This window comes from Dama dama, chromosome 18 (genome assembly GCF_033118175.1).
Source record: "Dama dama isolate Ldn47 chromosome 18, ASM3311817v1, whole genome shotgun sequence".
NCBI lineage: Eukaryota > Metazoa > Chordata > Mammalia > Artiodactyla > Cervidae > Dama > Dama dama.
In genome coordinates, this window is record NC_083698.1 from 114,591,285 (window position 1) to 114,611,284 (window position 20,000).

General features: G+C 57.9%; 1 protein-coding gene across 1 annotated transcript in view; it reads right to left on the reverse strand.

Moving 5' to 3' along the window:
• Positions 1-17,454: 17,454 nt before the first annotated feature.
• Positions 17,455-20,000, reverse strand: part of LOC133073118 (collagen alpha-1(I) chain-like) — a 3,854-nt gene continuing 1,308 nt past the window's right edge. The window contains exons 2-5 of the mRNA XM_061166586.1: positions 19,335-20,000; positions 18,999-19,227; positions 17,770-18,829; positions 17,455-17,649 (exon numbers count right to left, since the gene is read on the reverse strand). The exon at positions 19,335-20,000 is cut by the window's right edge and continues 271 nt beyond it. Of these exons, the coding sequence (XP_061022569.1) occupies positions 17,455-17,649; positions 17,770-18,829; positions 18,999-19,227; positions 19,335-20,000 (2,150 nt within the window). The remainder of the gene's footprint in view (positions 17,650-17,769; positions 18,830-18,998; positions 19,228-19,334) is intronic.

Consider the following 20,000-nt stretch of genomic DNA (forward strand, 5'->3'; position numbering starts at 1 on the left):
TGTGTGTGTGTGTGTGTGTGTGTGTGTGTGTGTGTGTGTACGTACGCGCGCGTGCACATAGTGTGTGCGTTTTTTTGTTTGTCCTGTTGCTGTACGGTGCTTTTCTCAAAACAGCCGTCGTCAGGGTCACAAAAGGGGTTTCTCCTGGTATGTTGAAAGGTAGTGACAAGAACGGAGGTGGTGGCGTGTGTGGCGTGGCCCACTTGGATGCTGGGCCGACGGAGCTCCGGGTCGACCAGCCGCCCGGGGCCCACTTGGCCTCCGGGTGGAGGGAGCGGCGGGTCGACCAGCTGGCCCGGCTTTGCTTGGCTTCGCCCCAATGGACTGCTGTATGGCCTTGCGTTCACGGGTCGAATTGACCTGGGCGGGCGGAGTCGCCAGTACGACCCGTTCTCTGGCGTTTGCGGTTTCTTTTTAAGATGCGTGGAGTTTTTTCATCGCGGTTATGTGGGTGATGGGTGTGTGCCTTTCCTTTTTGTTTCACTGCCATAATACGGAGGGGTACTTTCAACATGAAGGGGTGTGCGCGCCCGCGCGTGCATGCATGGTGTGTGTGTCTTTTGTCTCGCACGCGCGCGCACACACACACAGGGGTACCTTCAACATGAAGGGATATGTGTGTGTGTGTGTGTGTGTGTGTGTGTGTGCGTGCGTGCGTGCGTGCGTGCGTCCGCATGGTGTGTGCGTCTTTTATTTCGCACGCACGCACACACACACACAGGGCTACCTTCAACATGAAGGGTGTGTGTGTGTGTGTGTGTGTGTGTCTTTTGTTTGTCCTGTTACTGTACGTTGCACGGGGTCACAAAAGGGGTTTCTCCTAGTATGTTGAAAGGTGGTGACAGGGACGGGGGTGGTAGCGTGTGTGGCGTGTGTGGCGTGGCCCACTTGGACGCCGGGCCGACGGAGCTCCGGGTCGACCAGCCGGCCGGAGCCCACTTGGCTTCTGGGCCGAGGGAGCTCCGCGTTGACCAGCCGGCCGGGGCCCACTTGGCCTCCGGGCCGAGGGAGCGGCGGATCAACCAGCTAGCCTGGCTTTGCTTGGCTTCGTCCCAATGGGCTGCTGTATGGCCTTGCGTTCCCGGGTCGAATTGACCTCGGCGGCCGGAGTCGCCGGTACGACCCGTTCTCTGGCGTTTGCGTTTTCTTTTTAAGATGCGTGGAGTTTTTTCATTGCGGTTATGTGGGTTATGTGGGTGATGGGTGTGTGCCTTTCCTTTTTGTTTCACTGCCATAATACGGAGGGGTACTTTCAACATGGAGTGTGTGTGTGTGTGTGTGTGTGTGTGTGTGTGTGCGTGCGTGCGCGCGCGTGCACGGTGTGTGCGTCTTTTGTTCCGCACACACCATACACACACACACACACACACACAGCGGTACCTTCAATATGAAGGGGTGTGTGTGTGTGTGTGTGTGTGTGTGTGTGTGTGTGTGTGTGTGTATACATGGTGTGTTCGTCTTTTGTTTGTCCTGTTGCTGCATGTTGTTTTTCCCAAAAGAGCCGTCGTCGGGGTCACAAAAGGGGTTTCTCCTGGTATGCTGAAAGGTGGTGACAGGGACGGGGGTGACGGCGAGGTATTTCTCGGCGCGGGTGCTCGCGCCGCCTGACATTGGCCTGCGGTCCCCCTCGGATGGGAGAGCATTCCGCTGCCCCGTGGATGGGGAGTCAAGAATCTTTCTCCCTCCCGCCCGCTCTCCTCCCGTCCGTCCGGTCGTCGTACCTCGCCCAGGGACGTTCTGCAGAAGTGTTGTCGCGTCCCGTTCTCCTGTCCGCGTCGGTGACTGAGCGTAGAAATGCGCACTAGGACGGACCCTGTCTGGCAATGAGTCCCCGCCGGTCGCCCCCGGAGCTCCCGTGCTGCGGCCGGCTCTCTCGACAGCTCTCTGTCGGTCGCTCTTTTAGATGGTCCGGCGGGGGGGCGGTCCGGCGGGCCGCCCGCCCCAACTCTTGAATGCCCTCGGGCTGTGGAAGGAGGCTGTGTGGGAGGGGCACCTTGGGCCAGAGGTCACGGGGAGGGTGGACGGCTAGCCAGTTCGGCTTTGTGGCCTGGGTTGGAAGTCTCACTTTAGAAACCTGCTTGATTGGGAGAGCAGGTGTTTGAACTCAAGTGGAATGGGCTTTTCCTCCTTATTGGCCTTGTCACTTGGCGGGCTGGCGGGCTGGCGGGCTGGCGGGCTGGCGAGCTGGCGGGCTGGCGAGCTGGCGGGCTGGCGGGCGAATCTCCCTTCTCCCGCCAAGAGTTTCAAACAAAGACACGAGAGATCACCCGGATCCACTCACTCCGGTCAGGTTCAGAGCCAGAACGGCAAGGATCGAAGCTCGCCTGGTGACACCCAACCGCCTGCCCACCAACTCGGAACACACTCCCCGGTCTGCCTGCCAAAGACAAATGGCTGGATGGTGTTTGAGGGGAGGGTGGCAGACTCACGTTTCATGGGAGTGGTCTTGATCAACGGAGGTGATGAGCTCAGAAAAACACAAGTCCAGCCAAATGTTCAGGAGGATGTCCATACATGTTGGTTGTTTTTGGCCTGACTCTGTGTCTCTGTCTCTGACCGCACCACCCAAAGGCACGCATCCCCGATCCCGTCTCTGTGTCTGTCTGTCTGTCTGTCTCTCTCTCTCTCTGACTGTGTTGTCCTTTGCGTGACTGTGTGTGTCTGCCCCCGCGCACCCCACACACACACGTGGCACCTGTACACAACACACACACGCCCCCGCACACCACACAAGCAACACACTGTGCACGCCACAGACACACCCCACGCGTGCCCCCCACACACAGCGGCCCCACACCACCCACGTCGTACACCACCCACCCCACCTCTCTCTGCTGTCCTTTCTGTGCAGCAGCAGGGGCAGAGTGTGGGGTGTGTGGGAGATACGCGTGGGGTGTCTGGGGTGTGCCTGTCACTGGTGCGGGTGGGAGGGGCCGTGGGCAGATACACACACACACACACACACACACACACACACACACCCTCTGACTGGGTTGTCCTTTGCCTGGGTGTGTCTCTGACCGCCCCTTCTCGCACCCTCAGGCACACACCGACAGGCATACCCCACACACCCTGGCCCCCCCCCCACACACACACACACCAACCCCCTCCCACCCCCACCCCCCCCCCCCCACACACACACACTCTCTGTGTTGTCCGTGGTGGGTCGGGGATGTGTGGCCAGGGCGTAGGCGAGTGGGGCGTGTGTGGCGAGGCAGAGACACAGCCAGGCAAAGGACAACACAAGTGGTGCGTGCGTGAGTGTGTGTGTGTGGCTGTGTCTCTCTGCCCGCCCCGTCTCACTCGCACCACCCTGTCTCACTCGCACCACCCTCAGGCACACCCCCACACACCCCGCGCATACCCACACACACCCCACCCCCACATACCACACACACACCCACAACACAACACACTGCCCCCACACACGCAACACCTGCGCATGCCACAGACACGCCACGCCACACCACACCACACCACACCCACTGTGTGTGTGTGTGTGTGTGTGTGTGTGTGTGTGTTCCTGTTCCTCGTTTGCTTTCTCCTTCCCTTCCTCATCGTCCCTCTGCCCCTCCCCTCCCTCCACCTTCACAGGACAGGAGTGCCTTTAGATGAGTCTGCCTGGTGTTAATACACCCTTGACATGATTTCTACAGTCTGACCTGTCCCTCGCTGCAGACGAGCAAACCGACAACAACTGAAAGCAACGGTGTTTGCCACTTGGGGCATACCTTCCACAGTCTCTAGTGAGTGACACGCCACCCACTTCCCCGAGCCAATCCTAGGAGCCTTCACCCAAGGCTCTTGCAAACATTCTTCACATCTGTCAGTCCTTCCAAGTCACCCGCCATCATCAGGCGAGGTGTAGAGAACCGATGGAAAAACTGGAGGAACGACTTCTTCCATGGGGTGAGAGGAAATGAGGAAGGAGTAGGATGCTAAAGGTGGGATGCCTGACTTCTTGACGAAGCGAGGATCGATCGGGGGTGGGGGGGGGGGGGGGGAAGAGGGGCAGGACTGTCAACTTAGGACGTCCGGTTAACACGTTGCACATATAAACGGTACATCAAGACAATCAACAAGCAACCATCAAAGTGCTTACAGGGCAGGTAGTAAAAAAAACAAACAAAACAAAAAATCACAAAAAACAAGCGCCCCGCTATGCAGCCCAGGAGAGTGTAGACTTATGACTTTGCATTAACCTCTAAGGGAAAAGAATCTGAAAACCTGAAACGAACACGACTTTGTAAACCCACTCGATACTTCATTTCTGCCATAAGGGTGGTGTCATTTGCATATCTGAGGGGATTGGTACTTCTCCGGGCAACCTCGATTCCAGCTTGTGCTTCATCCCACCCAGCGTTTCTCATGATGTGTACTCAGCATGTAAGCTGGATAAGCAGGGTGACAACATATACAGCCTTGATGGACTCCTTTCCCTATTTGGAACCAGTCTGTTGTGTTCCATGTCTACTTCTGACCTGCAGAAATACCGGGGTTTTGTTTGTTTGTGTTTTGTTTTGTTTTGTTTTTTTAATTCCCTAACCTGAATGAAACAGCAAGAGAGACAGAGAGAAGACGGAGGGGGAGGGGGAGGGGGACGGGGAGCCGGGGGGGAGGGGGACGGGGAGCGGGCGGGGGGGGGGGGGGGAGCGGGTGGGCTAAGTAAGTAAATAAATAAATATTAAATAAATAAATAAGAAAAGGACCCTACCGTTCAATCTGTTGCTTCCCACACACAAAGCAAAAACAGAGGACCCAAAGGACGCAATGCTTACAATGTGAATTTTGAAAGAGGGACAGCCCCTTTGGTCACTTCATACACTACCCCTATCAGCAGAATGCAATCGTTTCTGTTTTTCCCTCTACCTGGTCCTTCCAGACTTCAGAAGCTCTCAGCGAGGGCTCTTATCTCCTTGGCGATAGAGTGATTTTTTCCACACGTTCCTTAGGGGCCCGGAGGATGTTTCCGTGAAGCGGGGGATGCACACTTCTGGATGGGAGAGTCCTGTGCTACGTGTGTTTGTTCCTTTCTTTGCGTGTGGCTCTTCACCCGAGAGGGGGAGTGGGTGGGTCCTGAAGTTTTCCGAGTGGCCTCTGATATCTGGGGGCAACCCTCTCTGGGGGGAAACATGTCCCATGTTCTCTTGCCCTGCTGACGGAGAACTCAAAAGGCCCTGTGCCTGAAGCCCTGCGGATGGAAGCTAGAGGACTTGGTGAACATTTCTGACAGAGCTTCCCCGCTGGCTCACATGGTCTAGAGTCTGCGTGCCATGTCTCTGCCCGCCTGCACCCACAGGCGCACCCCACACACCCACGCTGCACACACACACGGCGGCCCCACGTGGCACCCGTACCCAGCACACGCACACACCACACGTCCCCACACACGCAACACACCTGTGCACACCACAGACACACCCCACGTATACCCACAGACACCACACGCGTACCCGCACACACCACACACACACCCTGCCCCCACACACCACACACACCGGCCTCACACCACCCACTCACTCAGTCACTCACTCACTCCCTCTGACTGTGTTGTCCTTTCTGTGTGGGGGTGGGCCTGCGGGGGGTGGGGGGGGCGGGCAGTGTGTGGTGTGTGGGGGTATGCGTGGGGTGTGTGGGATGTTCCTGGTGCAGGTGTGAGGTGCCGTGGGCAGATACACACACACACACACACACACACACACACACACACACACACACACTCTGGGTTGTCCTTTGCCTGGCTGTGTCTCTGCCCACCCCCTCTCAAATTCGCACCACTGACAGGCACACCCCACACACACCACACACACAACACCTGCGCACGCCACACAGACACACCACACCACACACACGCTGTGTTGTCCTCTGCCTGGCTGTGTCTCTCTGCCCGCCCTCTCTCACACTCACACCACCCTGAGGCACACACCACACGCATCCCCACACCCCCTGCTCTCCCCCCCCCCCACACACACACACTCTGTGTTGTCCTTCGCGTGTGTGGTGTGGGGCGCGGGTGTGGGGGGGATTGTGGTGGGGGGGTGTGGGGGCGGGGAGTGCGGGGTGAGTGTGGGTGCGGGGAGCGCGGGGTGTGTGGGTATGCGTGGGATGTGCCTCCGGGTGGTGCGAGTGTGAGAGCGGGCGGGCAGAGGGACACAGCCAGACACACACCCATGCACACACTCTGTGTTGTTCTTTGCCTGGCTGTGTCTCTCTGCCCGCCCCCTCTCACACTCGCACCACCCAGAGGCACACCCCACACACCCCACACATACCCACACACACTATGCCCCCACACAGCACACACAACACACTCCCCCCCACACACCACACACGCAACACCTGCGCATGCCACAGACACACCACACCACACACACACACACACACACACACACACACACAGTGTGTGTGTTCGTGTTCGTGTTCCTCGCTTTCTCCTTCCCTTCCTCATCGTCCCTATGCCCCTCCCGCCCCTCCCTCCACCTTCACAGGACAGGAGTGCCTTTAAGATGAGCCTGCCTGTTGTTAATACACCCTTGACATGACGATTTCTACACTCTGACCTGTCACGCCTGTAACCTAGGGGGTGGTCAAACCTCCTTGGTACGCTAGGTATATAGCTTTCTCCGTGGAAGGTGGAAGCCTTCCTTCCATCCCTCGCTGCAGACGAGCAAACCGACAACAACTGAAAGCAACGGTGTTTGCCACTTGGGGCATACCTTCCACAGTCTCTAGTGAGTGACACGCCACCCACTTCCCCGAGCCAATCCTAGGAGCCTTCACCCAAGGCTCTTGCAAAACTCTTCACATCTGTCAGTCTTCCAGTCACCTGCCATCATCAGGCGAGGTGTAGAGAACCGATGGAAAAACTGGAGGAATGACTTCTTCCATGGGGTGGGAGGAAATGAGGAAGGAGTAGGATGCTAAAGGTGGGATGCCTGACTTCTTGACGAAGCGAGGATCGATCGGGGTGGGGGGGGTGGAGGAGGGAGGAGCAGGACTGTGAACTTAGGAGGTCCGGTTGAACACGTGCACATATAAACGGTACATCAAGACAATCAACAAGCACCCATCAAAGTGCTTACAGGGCAGGTAGTAAAAAAACAAACAAACAAAACACACACACACACACACACACACACACACACACACACACACAAAACAAGCACCCCACTATGCAGCCCAGGAGAGTAGACTTATGACTTTGCATTAACCTCTAAGGGAAAAGAATCTGAAAACCTGAAACGAACACGACTTGGTAAACCCACTCGATACTTCATTTCTGCCATAAGGGTGGTGTCATTTGCATATCTGAGGGGATTGGTACTTCTCCGGGCAACCTCGATTCCAGCTTGTGCTTCATCCCACCCAGCGTTTCTCATGATGTGTACTCACTCAGCATGTAAGCTGGATAAGCAAGGTGACCACATAACAGCCTTGATGGACTCCTTTCCCTCTTTGGAACCACTCTGTTGTGTTCCATGTCTACTTCTAACTGTTGCTTCCTGACCTGCAGAAATACCGGGTTGTTGTTGTTGTTGTTGTTGTTGTTGTTTGCTTGCTTGCTTGCTTGCTTGCTTGCTTGCTTGCTTGCTTTGTTTTGTTTTGTTCTGTTTTTTAATTCCCTAACCTGAATGAAAAGCGAGAGAGACAGAGAGAAGATGGAGGGATGGGCGGGCGGGCTAAGTAAATAAATAAAAATAAAATAAATAAGAAAAGGACCCTACCGTTCAATCTGTTGCTTCCCACACACAAAGCAAAAACAGAGGACCCAAAGGACACAATGTTTACAATGCGAATTTTGAAAGAGGGACAGCCCCTTTGGTCACTTCATACACTACCCCTATCAGCAGAATGCAATCGTTTCTGTTTTTCCCTCTACCTGGTCCTTCCAGACTTCAGAAGCTCTCAGCGAGGGCTCTTATCTCCTTGGCGATAGAGTGATTTTTTCCACACGTTCCTTAGGGGCCCGGAGGATGTTTCCGTGAAGCGGGGGATACACACTTCTGGATGGGAGAGTCCCGTGCTACGTGTGTTTGTTCCTTTCTTTGCGTGTGGCTCTTCACCCGAGAGGGGGAGTGGGTCCTGAAGTTTTCCGAGTGGCCTCCGATATCTGGGGGCAACCCTCTCTGGGGGGAAACATGTCCCATGTTCTCTTGCCCTGCTGACGGAGAACTCAAAAGGCCCTGTGCCTGAAGCCCTGCGGATGGAAGGTAGAGGACTTGGTGAACATTTCTGACAGAGCTTCCCCGCTGGCTCACACGGTCAAGAGTCTGCCTGCTTCATGCAGGAGACCCGGGTTCCATCCCCGGGCCAGGAAGGTCTCCTGGAGAAGGACATGGCAACCCGCTCCAGTACCCAACTCTGACGTCTAGACATCTCCTTGACTGACTCCCCCTCCACCGACTGGTTTCGAATGAATCCACTCCAGGGATGAACCGGTGTGTTTCTTTGCTTTCCCTACAAGTGCCTCTGAGGAAAAAAATTACCTGATTGCTTGCACCCCAGGCCTGCTTTCCCGAACCTGTCTGTCGACCTCACAGCCTCCTGAGAGGAGATACGATAAGTGTTTCACTGAACGGAGGATCTGTGCTCAGAAACTCTTTCCACGACATGGAGGCCCGTACTAACTAACCTATTTGGTCCTTCCCTCGTTCCTTCCTTCTTTCCTTCTGGATTTGTTGTTGTTGTTGTTATTGTTGTTGTTTCCCCCTTTCTCCCCCCCCCCCCTTTTTTTTGAGGGGGGCGGGACTTCTCTCTCAGGTCCATGCACACGCACACGCGCCGTTTCTCACGTACACGCGTACATGCATGCACTCACACACACAGTCACCAGTTCAGCTTTTCATGGGTTTCAGGGAAGTGTCAGAGGAGGGAACTGCTGGGGTCCAGAGCAGGCCGCCGACCCCACCCCACCCCACCTCACATGAACCTCCATGTCTTGTGGAGTGTTTTGGACTCAAGTAACTTAAGAACCAAGAACCGGCCAGCGCCAGAGGAACGCTCCGCCCCTCCCTCCTTCTCTGTCTCTCTGAAGGCAGGCAGGAATGAAAACCTCCTTCCACGGAGGAAGATGTCAAGTGATGATGGCTGCTTCAACGCACGTCTGTGATCCTCACATGCATGAGTGGGGTTTCCTGGGTTACGAAAAGGAAGAGACTTCTTTGGCCTGACACAAGGTGAGTTTGTCCCTCAGCCTCCCGCCCCACCCCTAGCCCCCTTCCTCCACGCAGTGCCCAAGGGGCAGCCTCAAGGTGGAGAAATGGAGAAATGGGGGTGGGGCGGATCACCATTCAATAGAGGGAAGCTCGAGGCAAAGTCAAAGGCTCTGACTTGACTGGAAAGCTTTCTGCATTTGAATGAAGCTATCTGACGAGGCCCTGCAGGGGGAGGGTGGGGGTGGGGCCCACAGACAATAGCCCCTGCCTGTCTGCCTGCCTGCCTGCCTGCCTGCCTGCCTGCAGGCCGGCCTGCCGGGCTGAGGAGGCCCTCTGGCGGCGGCGGCGGGGCCATGCCCCCGACTCCTGCAACTCGGTCCCCTCAAGGAAACTTCTGGGGTGACTCCCTTGTCCAGGGAGTCATCAAAATTGGCCTGTTTCTGAAAAAGGCCCGAGTCACAGCTGTGAGAGAGTCCCTGGATCTCTTCTTGACACATGGATTGACCTGCACCCTCCCATCCTGTCAGATCCTTTGGACACTCTCAAAGAGGTCTTTGGCCTGGGCCAGAAAACAAGCCAAGATAAACAAATACGTTTTTGTCCGTTTTTTTTTTTTTTTTTTTTTTTTTTTGAACAGGGCGAAAACGATGCAGGGCCGTGGATCGGAGAGAAACTTGCTCCTCTCACATGCGTGAAGGAAGGAAGTTCTCAGTGGGAGAGAACCTGCCTTCACTTTTCACTTCTCAGGGGGACCTGGACCGGTCCCCTCGCCTCGCACGCCCCCAACCCCTAGCCCAGCTCTACACCACCACTACCACCACCACCACCACCACCACCACCAACCCCCCCACCCCCCCCACCCCCCGTCTCGTCTCCACAACGCCAGCCCCACTCCCACCCCCACCCTCCGGCCACCGAGGGGGCCCCGTGGAGGGGTGGCCATGGCCTTCTCAGCCCCTGTTCTGAGATGTCACTTGGGAAACCGCTCTAGGCCGAGATGCCAGATTGCCGCCCTGCTGCTTCGTGTCCGTCTCCATCAGCCATGCCCAAAAGGCACGTGAAATAATGGACAGCAAATAGTGCACCCAGAAAACACAGAATGATCCTCCTGAACACCACACGGCCATTTTTATGGATCCACATAGAGGTCGTTGATATCCCCGCTTGATGCATGAATAGTATTCACACAGACTCGATTTATTTTCGCTTTGATTGGGGGTGCCCTATCCAGAGAGATCACGCGGGTCAGAAAGCAAACACAGAACAGAGCAGAACAGAACCAAAACCACAGCCAAGTCGAGGGAGTGCTGAACCAGAGGAGCTCACACAGCCTACGAGGTGTCCCAGATTGTGAAGGAGCGTTTGTGCTCACGTATCTATGTGGAGGTCTGAAGGGTCACTTGCCAGCGATGCAGATGTCATGTGAGTGGCCGGAGATGTTTCTCCATAGGATCTCTTGGGATGTCGCACGCAGGCAGGGTGCCTGGTGCAGGGGCACCCTGGGAGGTCCGATCCCCCGAAAAGTTGGCATGTGGGGCGCAGGCAAGCACACAACGTTTTCTTGCAGGGAGGGCCGAGCGAGGAGAATTCAGGGGTCCATACCTCCAAGCCCCCAGCTGCTGCTGCTGCTGCTTCTTTTTTTTTTTTTTTTTTTTCTGCCCCAAGCTTCTTGAAAGGGTTCCACGTAGCATTCTGAAAGGTCAGGTGATGGAGGGACAGGGTTCGTGGTTGCAAACGTCTGGCTGTAGGAATTCTTTGTCTTTGGCGACTGTTCACCACGTGGGTCAGGTCATGAGGTTCCTATACCCCTTCCACGGGACAGATGTTCACTGGGGGAGTGGGAAGGGTCCACACTCCTGTTCCCACCGCTCCCCTCCGTGAACTGGAGTGCGAATCTAGATGGGCCTCTGACCACACACATCGCCGGGTTACATCACGCCGGTTTGGCCTTCGGTTCTCACAAACTGGCACTCTTGCTCCTTCTCGAAGTGTCCTAGAGAAGAAGACATCGGATTCCACATTAGATCAGCTTCTTTGACTAGCGAAGGCACAACAGACACAACAAGTGGGATGGATAAACACAGAAGTTGGTTTCCTTCGGACTATGGAGCGTGTGTGTGTGTGTGAGAGAGAGAGAGAGAGAGAGAGAGAGAGAGAGAGAGAGAGAGAGAGACAGAGAGAGAGACAGAGAGAGACAGAGAGACAGAGAGAGAGAGAGACAGAGAGAGACAGAGAGAGACAGAGAGAGAGAGAGAGAGAGAGATGCCTTTGTGGTTCTAAGGCAAGCACTGAGGAGTTGAGGCTTTCTTTAACGAACATATTTTCCTTCATTTCAGTCGTGATGGTCCAATGATTCGGATGACAATATTTCATGTTTCAGGGTAGATGATTTTAGAAGGCTGTGAAGGGACTTCCCTGCCTGGTGGTCCAGTGGTTAAGAATCCACCTGCCGATGAGGCAGGGGACAGGGGTGTTTTCGATCGATCCCCGATCAGGGAAGATGCCACTGGGCTCCGGGCAGGTTCGATACAAACCTATAGAATGGACAATGCCAGGCAGGCATGAAGGCGAGGGCAGACGGGGGACTCTGGACGAGGATGACTGACACTGACGTCTCCGTGTGGGTTGTGGCCGGCACACTCCTCTGGGGCAGGATGTTCCTAAGGCCGTTGCGGGAGGAGCAGGGGACCTAAGGGAACTCTCTGTCCTCTCTGCTCCATTTTGCCCCCGGAACCCTAATCTGCTCAAAGAGAGGATTCAGCCTATGGAAAGACAAACTCACATGTGAGTGAACCTCCTTTCTAGTTCACTTGAATTCTGAAAGCGTGACGGTCAGATTCACTCAACTCTCTGGATGTCTGTTCTTCCTGAGATCCCGGCCTATTCACTGGAAGAACACATGGAGCCGGATGAGATCTCCCTCTGCATGGCGGCTCCAGTGTGCACACATTTCAATGGCCACGGCTTGTGGACATCGCGCCGAGAGCCTGACCCCGGTGTTTCAGACGACGCCTGTTTCTACAATGGCTGAACAGTTCTAACTGTGGGAAGCCCAAAATTTGCCCCTGCCTGTTCGATCTGCAGGGACTCTGCAAAGAACACACGTGCCCGGTCGGTCTCATGACCGATCCCCTTTTTCGGAGCTAGCCTGGCGTGTGATCTGTTTTCCAGGCCATAGGCACGCACTGGCACTGGGGAGTTGTGTTCCCCCCTCCCCCCCCTTCCCCCCCCCCCCCCCCCCGGCCTCCTCCTCCTCCTCCTCTCTGCCCCCACCCTTCCCCCCACATGCACGCTCCCTCACCCCCACCCCCGCCCCGCCTGGGCCCGGCCCGTCCAGGTCTCCCCCACCCGTGGAAAAGGCCAGGAAGAAATGGTCCCAGAACGACGCAGCCGAGAAACAGTGGAAGTCCACTTGGATGCGGTTAGGAAACACCTGAGCATACCTGGGCCGACACTGCCACCGTGTGGGATGAGAGGCCAGTGAGAGGAGAAGCCCAAGAGTTCAGAGGAGGAGGAAGAGGAGGAGGAAGAGGAGCAGGAGGGAGGCAGGCGGCGGTGGGGGGAGGGGAGGGACAGGCTGAAGCGGTCTCAGGGCGATGACGTGGGTGAAAACGTCCCCCTTCAGAAGGGCGCTCCGAAGAGAGAGTTCCGGCGGGACCTTGAGAGCACACAGGGCTTCGTTTTGGAGGCTGACCTTAAAGCTGGGAGTGGGGGTGGGGGAGGGAATCATCCAGACATACGAAAGACACCAGGCCGGGAAGGCAAGACAGATTCTTTACAGAAGTGAATCGGATGCTTTTCTGTCAGTGTGTTCCATAATCAGACTATCATGGAAATCCATCCATCCACCCATCCATCCACCCACCCACCATCGTTTCGCTCCTTTTCTGTTCTCTACATTTTTAATGGCGAGTGAGTGAGAGAGTCTTTCAATGGTTTGGTAGGATTTTTGAATGTCATGTCGTAGGACCATGGTACTTTTCAGCCATGGATGAACGTGACGGCTTCTTTTTTCAGCTTCAGCGTTCAGGGTTATCCTGAACTGCCTCGCCAAGTGAGGCCTGTGTGTCTCTCTGTGCTGGAGGAAGGACACTGTGCGATAGCACATCTTGATACACATCTTGATCTTGGACTGAAGAAAACCACCGTTGGGAATGTGTTCCTTGGCTTCGTTTCCTTTCCCTATGGCACTGACCTGACCGTCCTGTCCACTCTTTGGATCCTTTATCTCCCTCTCCCCCTCAAGGCACTTGGTCCTTTTCTTCCTCCTCCTCCTCCTGCTCCTGCTCCTGTTCCTCCTCCTCCTCACCCTAGTTTCTCTCCCCCACCCCTCTCAGTCCCACTCTTCTCAAATTGACGTCTAACTGACTGACAACGTTTTCTTTTGCCTGCCTTCCTTCCTCCCTTCCTCCCTCCCTCCCTTCCTTCTTTCCTTGTTTTGTTTTTGTTGCTGTTGTTGTTCCCCCATTAATTTTCAGGTGTACAGACGATGTTTCAGTGTAGCGCAGGAAGGACACAGCGATCACCAGGATACATCTCGTGAGTGACTGTCCGTCACCACTTGGTGTCACGGCAGATGGCATTTGGTGTCATGACGTGCCGGTGACTCATTGATTTCATCCGTGGAAGGCTGCACCGCTTCGTCTGTCTCCGTCACCAGTGGCACTCACTCATTCTCTCCCCCTCCCCACCCACCCACGCCACCGCGTCACCCCCTCCCTCCTCTGGCCACCACCCATGTGTTCCTTTACGGTATCTATGAGCCTGCTTCTGATTTGTTCTGTTCTGTTCACGGTGTATCCTTTGGTAGATTCTGCATGGAAACGACTGATCTGAGGTGCTTCATTTAGCATAATAGCCTTTCTAAAGATCTCTCCAAGTTCCTGCAGACTGTGAGATTTTATTCCCTTCTGGTGGTTGAGTCCCATTTGTGTGTGTGTGGGGGGGGGGTGGGTGGGTGTGGTGGGTGTGGTGTGGTGTGTGTGTGTGTGTGTGTGTGTGTGTGTGTGTGTGTGTGTGCATGCGCGTGCGCACACGCGCACCTGAATAGATACAGGTGTAGGCACACAGACAGAGAGTTCTATCATTCTGTTTGTACGGATGTCTACCTAGGTATAGGTGTCGATACCACACATACACACGCGCATATCTTCTTGGTCCCCGCCGTAGGCACTCCGTGGAGTTGCCGGGTTGGGTCGGATGGGGAATCTTTGGTGGAGTGTCCTGAGGGATCCCAGGACTCGTTTCCCTAGTGATGGGGTTTCTCTCTCTGTGAGGTGCCAGGTGATGAGCTCTGATATCTCTGAGTCCGTCAACACTTTTCTCAGCTGCAGGAAAGACGCATTCCATCGATCAGGAGCCACTGTCTTTTGATGTTTCAAACTTGCTGTCGCGATTGCGAGTCCAGCTCCTGGGCCTTTCCCCTCCAAGTTATCGTTGTCCAGATAAACGCCCCGGGGTGCTTCCGTGAGCCCGCCCCCACCCCCAGCAGCCCCAGCCCAGCCCAGCCCCGCCATTGATTTGTTTTCTACCTTGTGCTTCTGAGTGTCTGTCTGTTCTACCTTTATTTTGAATGAAGGTGTCTGTTCGGGCCTCCTGCCGACTTCGCTCATCGGGGATTGTTTCTCTTTTGGAGGTTCAGTTGTCTGACGCCTATATGTATACACACACGCGCGCACGTAGACATCTACGCAGACACATGCGTATGTATGCACATAGGCACATGTACGCTGACTAATACGTACGTGTATGTATACATACGCGCGTATGCATATGCGTATACGCGTGTGTGTGCATCTATGCACATCAATCTGTGTATATGCACTCTATACACACACTTGCAACTGTACCTACGTATATGCGTGTATGTTCACTTACACATACATGTGTGTATATGTATACACATATACAGCCGTACGTCTGTGTGGACGTATATACGCTACATGTAGACGTCTAGGTATGCGTACATATGTATGCATACGCGTGTACACACACGTGTGCATATACACAGGCGGATATGTGTGCATATGTAAGCATGCACGTACGTGTCCGCACATGCGTACACACACACACACCTGTGCGTATACATCACACGCACACACACGCACACACACGTGTGCATCTATATGCGTTTACACGCCCGTGTTTATTTCAATGTAGGTGTGTATATCTATGTATAGGCACATATGAGCATGTGTATTCATGCGCGTGCATATCCGTGTACGTATGTGTATAGATGCCTGTGCATACGTATATACACGCAAGCATACATGCACACTTTAAATGCCTAGGCATATACGTGCACGCACAGACACATGCGTGTACGTGAGCATGCATGCCCTTCGTACGTACTTGTTTATACGCATGTGTGCACGTATATATAGATGCGAATATGTGTCCGTATACATATGTACATGCGTATATGCACATGTGCGCGCGCTCTCTCTCTCTCTCTCTCTACCTCTCCGTTTCTCTCTCTCTCTCTGTCTCTCTCTCTGTCTGTCTCTCTCTCTCTCTCTGCCTCTCTCTCTCCCCCTCCCTCCCTCCCTCCCTCCCTCCCTCCCTCCCTCTGACTTTTAAGCTGCCAGAGCAGTTCCACGACTTGCCTTTCCTGCCTGGTGGTTTTGTTTCATTTGGTTTCGGTTCTACTTCAAAAAGTTATGCATTCATTGACTTGGCTGTTGTCATGGAATCCGGGGCTTATTTAGTGGATCCCTATTGACTCGGTCCTCCCCACCACGCCCCTCAACCCCACCCCCGCAGCCCTGCCACCCCAGACCGCCCGGCCGCCCGCCTTTCCGGTGTTTGTGGCCAGTGATCTTGAAATCCACGTTCTCCTGACCTCAAGTGCACTTTCCCCACCCACCCGCGCTTGCTTGTGTTTGTTGTCTTTGGACTTGGTCACGGTCTCTACCCAGGTTGAGTTTTGTTTTCTCTTGTTGGGGGTCCGAGTGTCTCCTTCGTTTCCTTTCTTGCTCCTGGGCTTGCGTGTCTGTGTCTGTGTCTGCTTTCGAAAGTCCTGCTTTGTTCTCCGAGCAGCGCTTGCCTGGTTTCACTTTGCCGGTCGGTCCCTCCCTCCTCCCCTCCGTCCCTCCGTCCCTCCGTCCCTCCCTCCCTCCCTCCCTCCCTCTCTCTCTCACTCCCTCTTTTGGGGGGAGGGGGTCCGGGGGAGCCCGGGATGTCACTGGTGCCCCTCTCTCGGCCCCCGAGCCCCCGCCGCCGGCGTCTCCGTGGAATGTCCCCCCACCACCCTGGAATCACGTGGGCGGGGGAGCGCGTCTCCTTCGGGGCAGCCTCCTGAGGAGATAGTTCCCCGCTCCTCTCCCTTCCTCTGCGGCCGGGGTCGCGTCGCGTCGCGTGGCTCGGAGGCGGAGGAGGCTCCGGCCCGAGCTCGGGCGTTTGGGCGGCCGGCGCGATGGCTCCTCGGCGGCCGGCGACAGCGACCCGTCCTCGGGACGGTCGAGCCGGTTGTCAGGAGCCACCTGGCGGCCGCTTTTATATTGTCCCTCCCCTCCGGAGCTTCGGCGAGACCTGCAGGAGGATTGTGACTCAGCCGCCGGGCCCGAGGCAGTGCTCTCAGAGACCGGCTATGCTGGCGGTGACAGTCCCGGTGACACCGAGGCCTAGGGACGTCCTGCTGTCGCCGGAGATTGGTTCTCTAGGTTTCTGGGGAGGGTGACCGTCGCGGCGCTCCAGATCCGGGCTCTGGGGCGGCCTGGTCGGGTCGACCAGCATCTCCCCGTGCCCCTCCGGCCGTGGAGACGGACCGGCCGGGCCCTACCTGGGCCGGACCGCCGAGGTGGGCAGGGAGAGGGTCTTCCCTGCCCGGAGCGCCTGGACTCGGACTCGGCGGTCCTGCCTCCTCCCGGGTCGCCCTCAGGAGCGTTTGCTTCGCCCTCGGCCCCGCTCCGGAGGTGGGGACCGGCCCGGACTGTGGCGTGGAGGTCGGCGGAGGGCGCGGCTGGGTCCGGGCCCTCGGGTTCTCTCTGACCGAGGTGTTTTCCGCGTCGCACTCCGGAGGTGGGGACCCGCCCGCCGGAGTCGTGAGGGGTGACCCGGAGAGGACGGCCGGCGCGGGCGCGTGTGCGGTCCCCCGGTGGGGTCCGGTCGCCTGAGGCGTCTCCCGGCACGCATGCCTTTTCTTTTCTCCAAGTCCCGATAGGTCCGGAGACGTGGATGGACCGGGCCCTGCTTCCGCGGGTGGCCGGGGAGGGCGCGCTCGACCCTTCAGCGTGCCCTCGTGGGTCTCGGTCGTCGGACGCGACTTTTTCTCACCCCTCCCCAACTCCCTGAATCCCGGTCAGTCAGGAGGTGGGTGGGGACCGGCTCGAGCCGTCCTGGGTGCCCTGTGTAGGACGGTCTGGGCCCCGGGCGTGGGCCCTGGTCGGGGCCCGCTCGTCTTGTTGGAGGCGCCCCGCTGACGGTTCTTTCTTCTTTTTTCTTTATGCACATCGAAGTCAAATCCCCGTTCGGAGACTCGGACGGACCGGTACGCCTACCCGTGTGGGCGAAGCGGGGAGGGAGTCTCCGGCCAGCTCCCTCTCCCTTGGCGTCCGCGCCCCGACTTTTGCCACCACGCGGCCCCCTCCCCTCCCCCTCCCCCCCCCAAGTCGACCAGATGGCCCCCGAGAGCTCCAGGCCTGGTGTTCATGGGGTAGTGCTGGGGACAGGTGGCCGGGTCAAGGTTCCGGGGTCCCTCCTTGCGAGTTGTAGATGGGCCCCGCTGTCGTCTGCTGTCATTTTGTCGCCCAAAATAGGTATTTTTTGCCACCAGGTAAGTGCTGACACGGTCTCCTTTGGTGTCTGCCACCGAGGACTTTGGGTCTCTGGATGCACGCGGGGCTCTGGGCCTGTGGGCCGCCAGCTGGCGCCTGGTTCGGCCTTTGCTGCTGGAGCCGCCCGCCTGGGCCTGTGCGCCAGCTCTCCTGTGTGGTGTTGTCTGGCCGACCCAGCTCGTGGTGCCGCCTCTGGGCGACCCGAGGGCGGTGGGGCAAGGCGGTGTGGGTCTTTGGCCCTGCGCTCCCCGCTGCGGGCACCCGGTGGTGGCTGGGACGACCCCAGCCCTGTAGGCTCCGTGCCACGTGTCAGGTGTTCTCCTCCTGGGGTCGTTGGCCGCCCTCGCCTGAGGTGTGAGGTTGTGGGCAGGGACGGGGGGGAGGTTGCCGGTGAGGTTTAAAGCGGGCCCCTCTGGTGACTGTCCTCGCCTGTGCCTTCTCCCTGCCTTCTCCCCCCCCCCCCCCACCCTCCACCTTGACTCAACTGATTGATGTGGTGTGGTCGTGCTCTCCCGGGCCGGGCCTAAGCCGTGCCGGACGAGGGACGGGCGTTCCCAGTGAACGTGTCCGCTCTTCTCGGTCTGTCCGCGGGGCCCCTCGCCTGTCTTTCCCCCTTGCCCGTCGGGCAGGGTGAGGAAGGCAGGGGTTGGGGTGTGGCCTCCGGCCCTGACCTTCGGTCTCCCGTCCCCCGCCTTGGGGTGCCTAGTGGGGGCCGTTGGGCTTTGGACACAGCAGATGCGCTTGCTTCGCCTTCCTGGCGTGCTCCCTGCGAGCGGCCCTCCCTGTGGTGGGGAGGGCTGTGCCGCTGCCATGCCGCGCGCCCCCCGCATGGGTGTGTGAGCATGCCTCGTTGGACCCTCGGTGGTGCCCCTGGAGTGCTCCAGGTCGTCCCTCAGGTGCCTGAGGCCGAGTGGTGGTGTCGTTTTCCCTTAACCCTGTGTCCTCCTCGGGTCCCCGCCACGGTGGTGTGCGTGTGTCCCATGGGGGGGGGTCGAGACGGTAAGAGAAGCATTGTGCGCTCCCCTCGTTGTGGCGGCTGACGGGTGAGGCCTTGCCAGGGGGCCCTGACCCGCGCACACGCTCCTGTGTGGTGGCCCGCTTACCTATGCCGCAGACCCCTCCCGCCCAGTTGAGTGGCGGCTCCTGGTGTGCCTCCGTGGGCCCGAAGGAGAGACGATTGGGTGAGGGACGGTGCACCCTCGGTGAGAAAGCCTTCTCTAGCGATCCGAGAGGGAGCCTTGGGGTACCGGACCCCCCAGCTGCTGCCCCTCCCGAGTGTGCAGTGGCCACCGTGGCGACTGCCAGAGCACGTGGGCAGAAAACCCCCCCCCTCCCCTCTGTGGGGAAGGGGTGTGATGGGTGCGCCGGCCCCGCGGTGGGGCCGTGTGCTGCTTTTGTTGCCTACTGCGGCCCGCGCCTCCCCCCTCTGAGTTGGGGGAGGGTCCCGCCGGGCCCCGCCGGGTGTTCGGCGGGTGGGGGGCCGTGCGTGTGCTGTGTGCGCGCAGCCGGCCCCGTGGTGTGAGCCCAGGGGGAAGGCGGGGGGGTTGGGGTGCGACTGCCTGGTCGGCCCCGGCTCCCCCAGCCCCGCAGCCGTGGTGAGGAGGAGCCTGTCGTGCCCGCCCTTGCCCCTGAGCCGCAGCCGGTGGCGGTGTGGTGGGCCCCCGGTCTGGGCCGCCCTCGCTCGAGAGTGTGTCCCCAGGATGTTGAGCCTCGGGGTCAGACTTAGACGGAAGACGGATCTGTTGAGGATGGATGGATGGATGGAGGAAGGTGGGTGGACGGCACGCCGGCCCTGGCGGCGGGGCTGGGGTGTGGGGCCCGCTCCAGGGATGGCCAGGAGCGGCCGGCGTCCCAGGCGTTGTGGGACCGCCCTCGTGTGTGGGTGGCGGTGGGATCCCGCGCTGGTTTCCCTGGTGGCCCGGCTGTGTCCTGGTGTTTTCTGGTCTCCGGGCGGCGCCCTCGCCCCCGTCCCGTGACCCCTGCTTGCGCGTGCTTGCCGGCCCCTCCCCACCGCTGCCGGCCTTCCTCCTGGTCCCGCGCGTGCGACCGCCTGTGTCCCCTTCCACCCCCG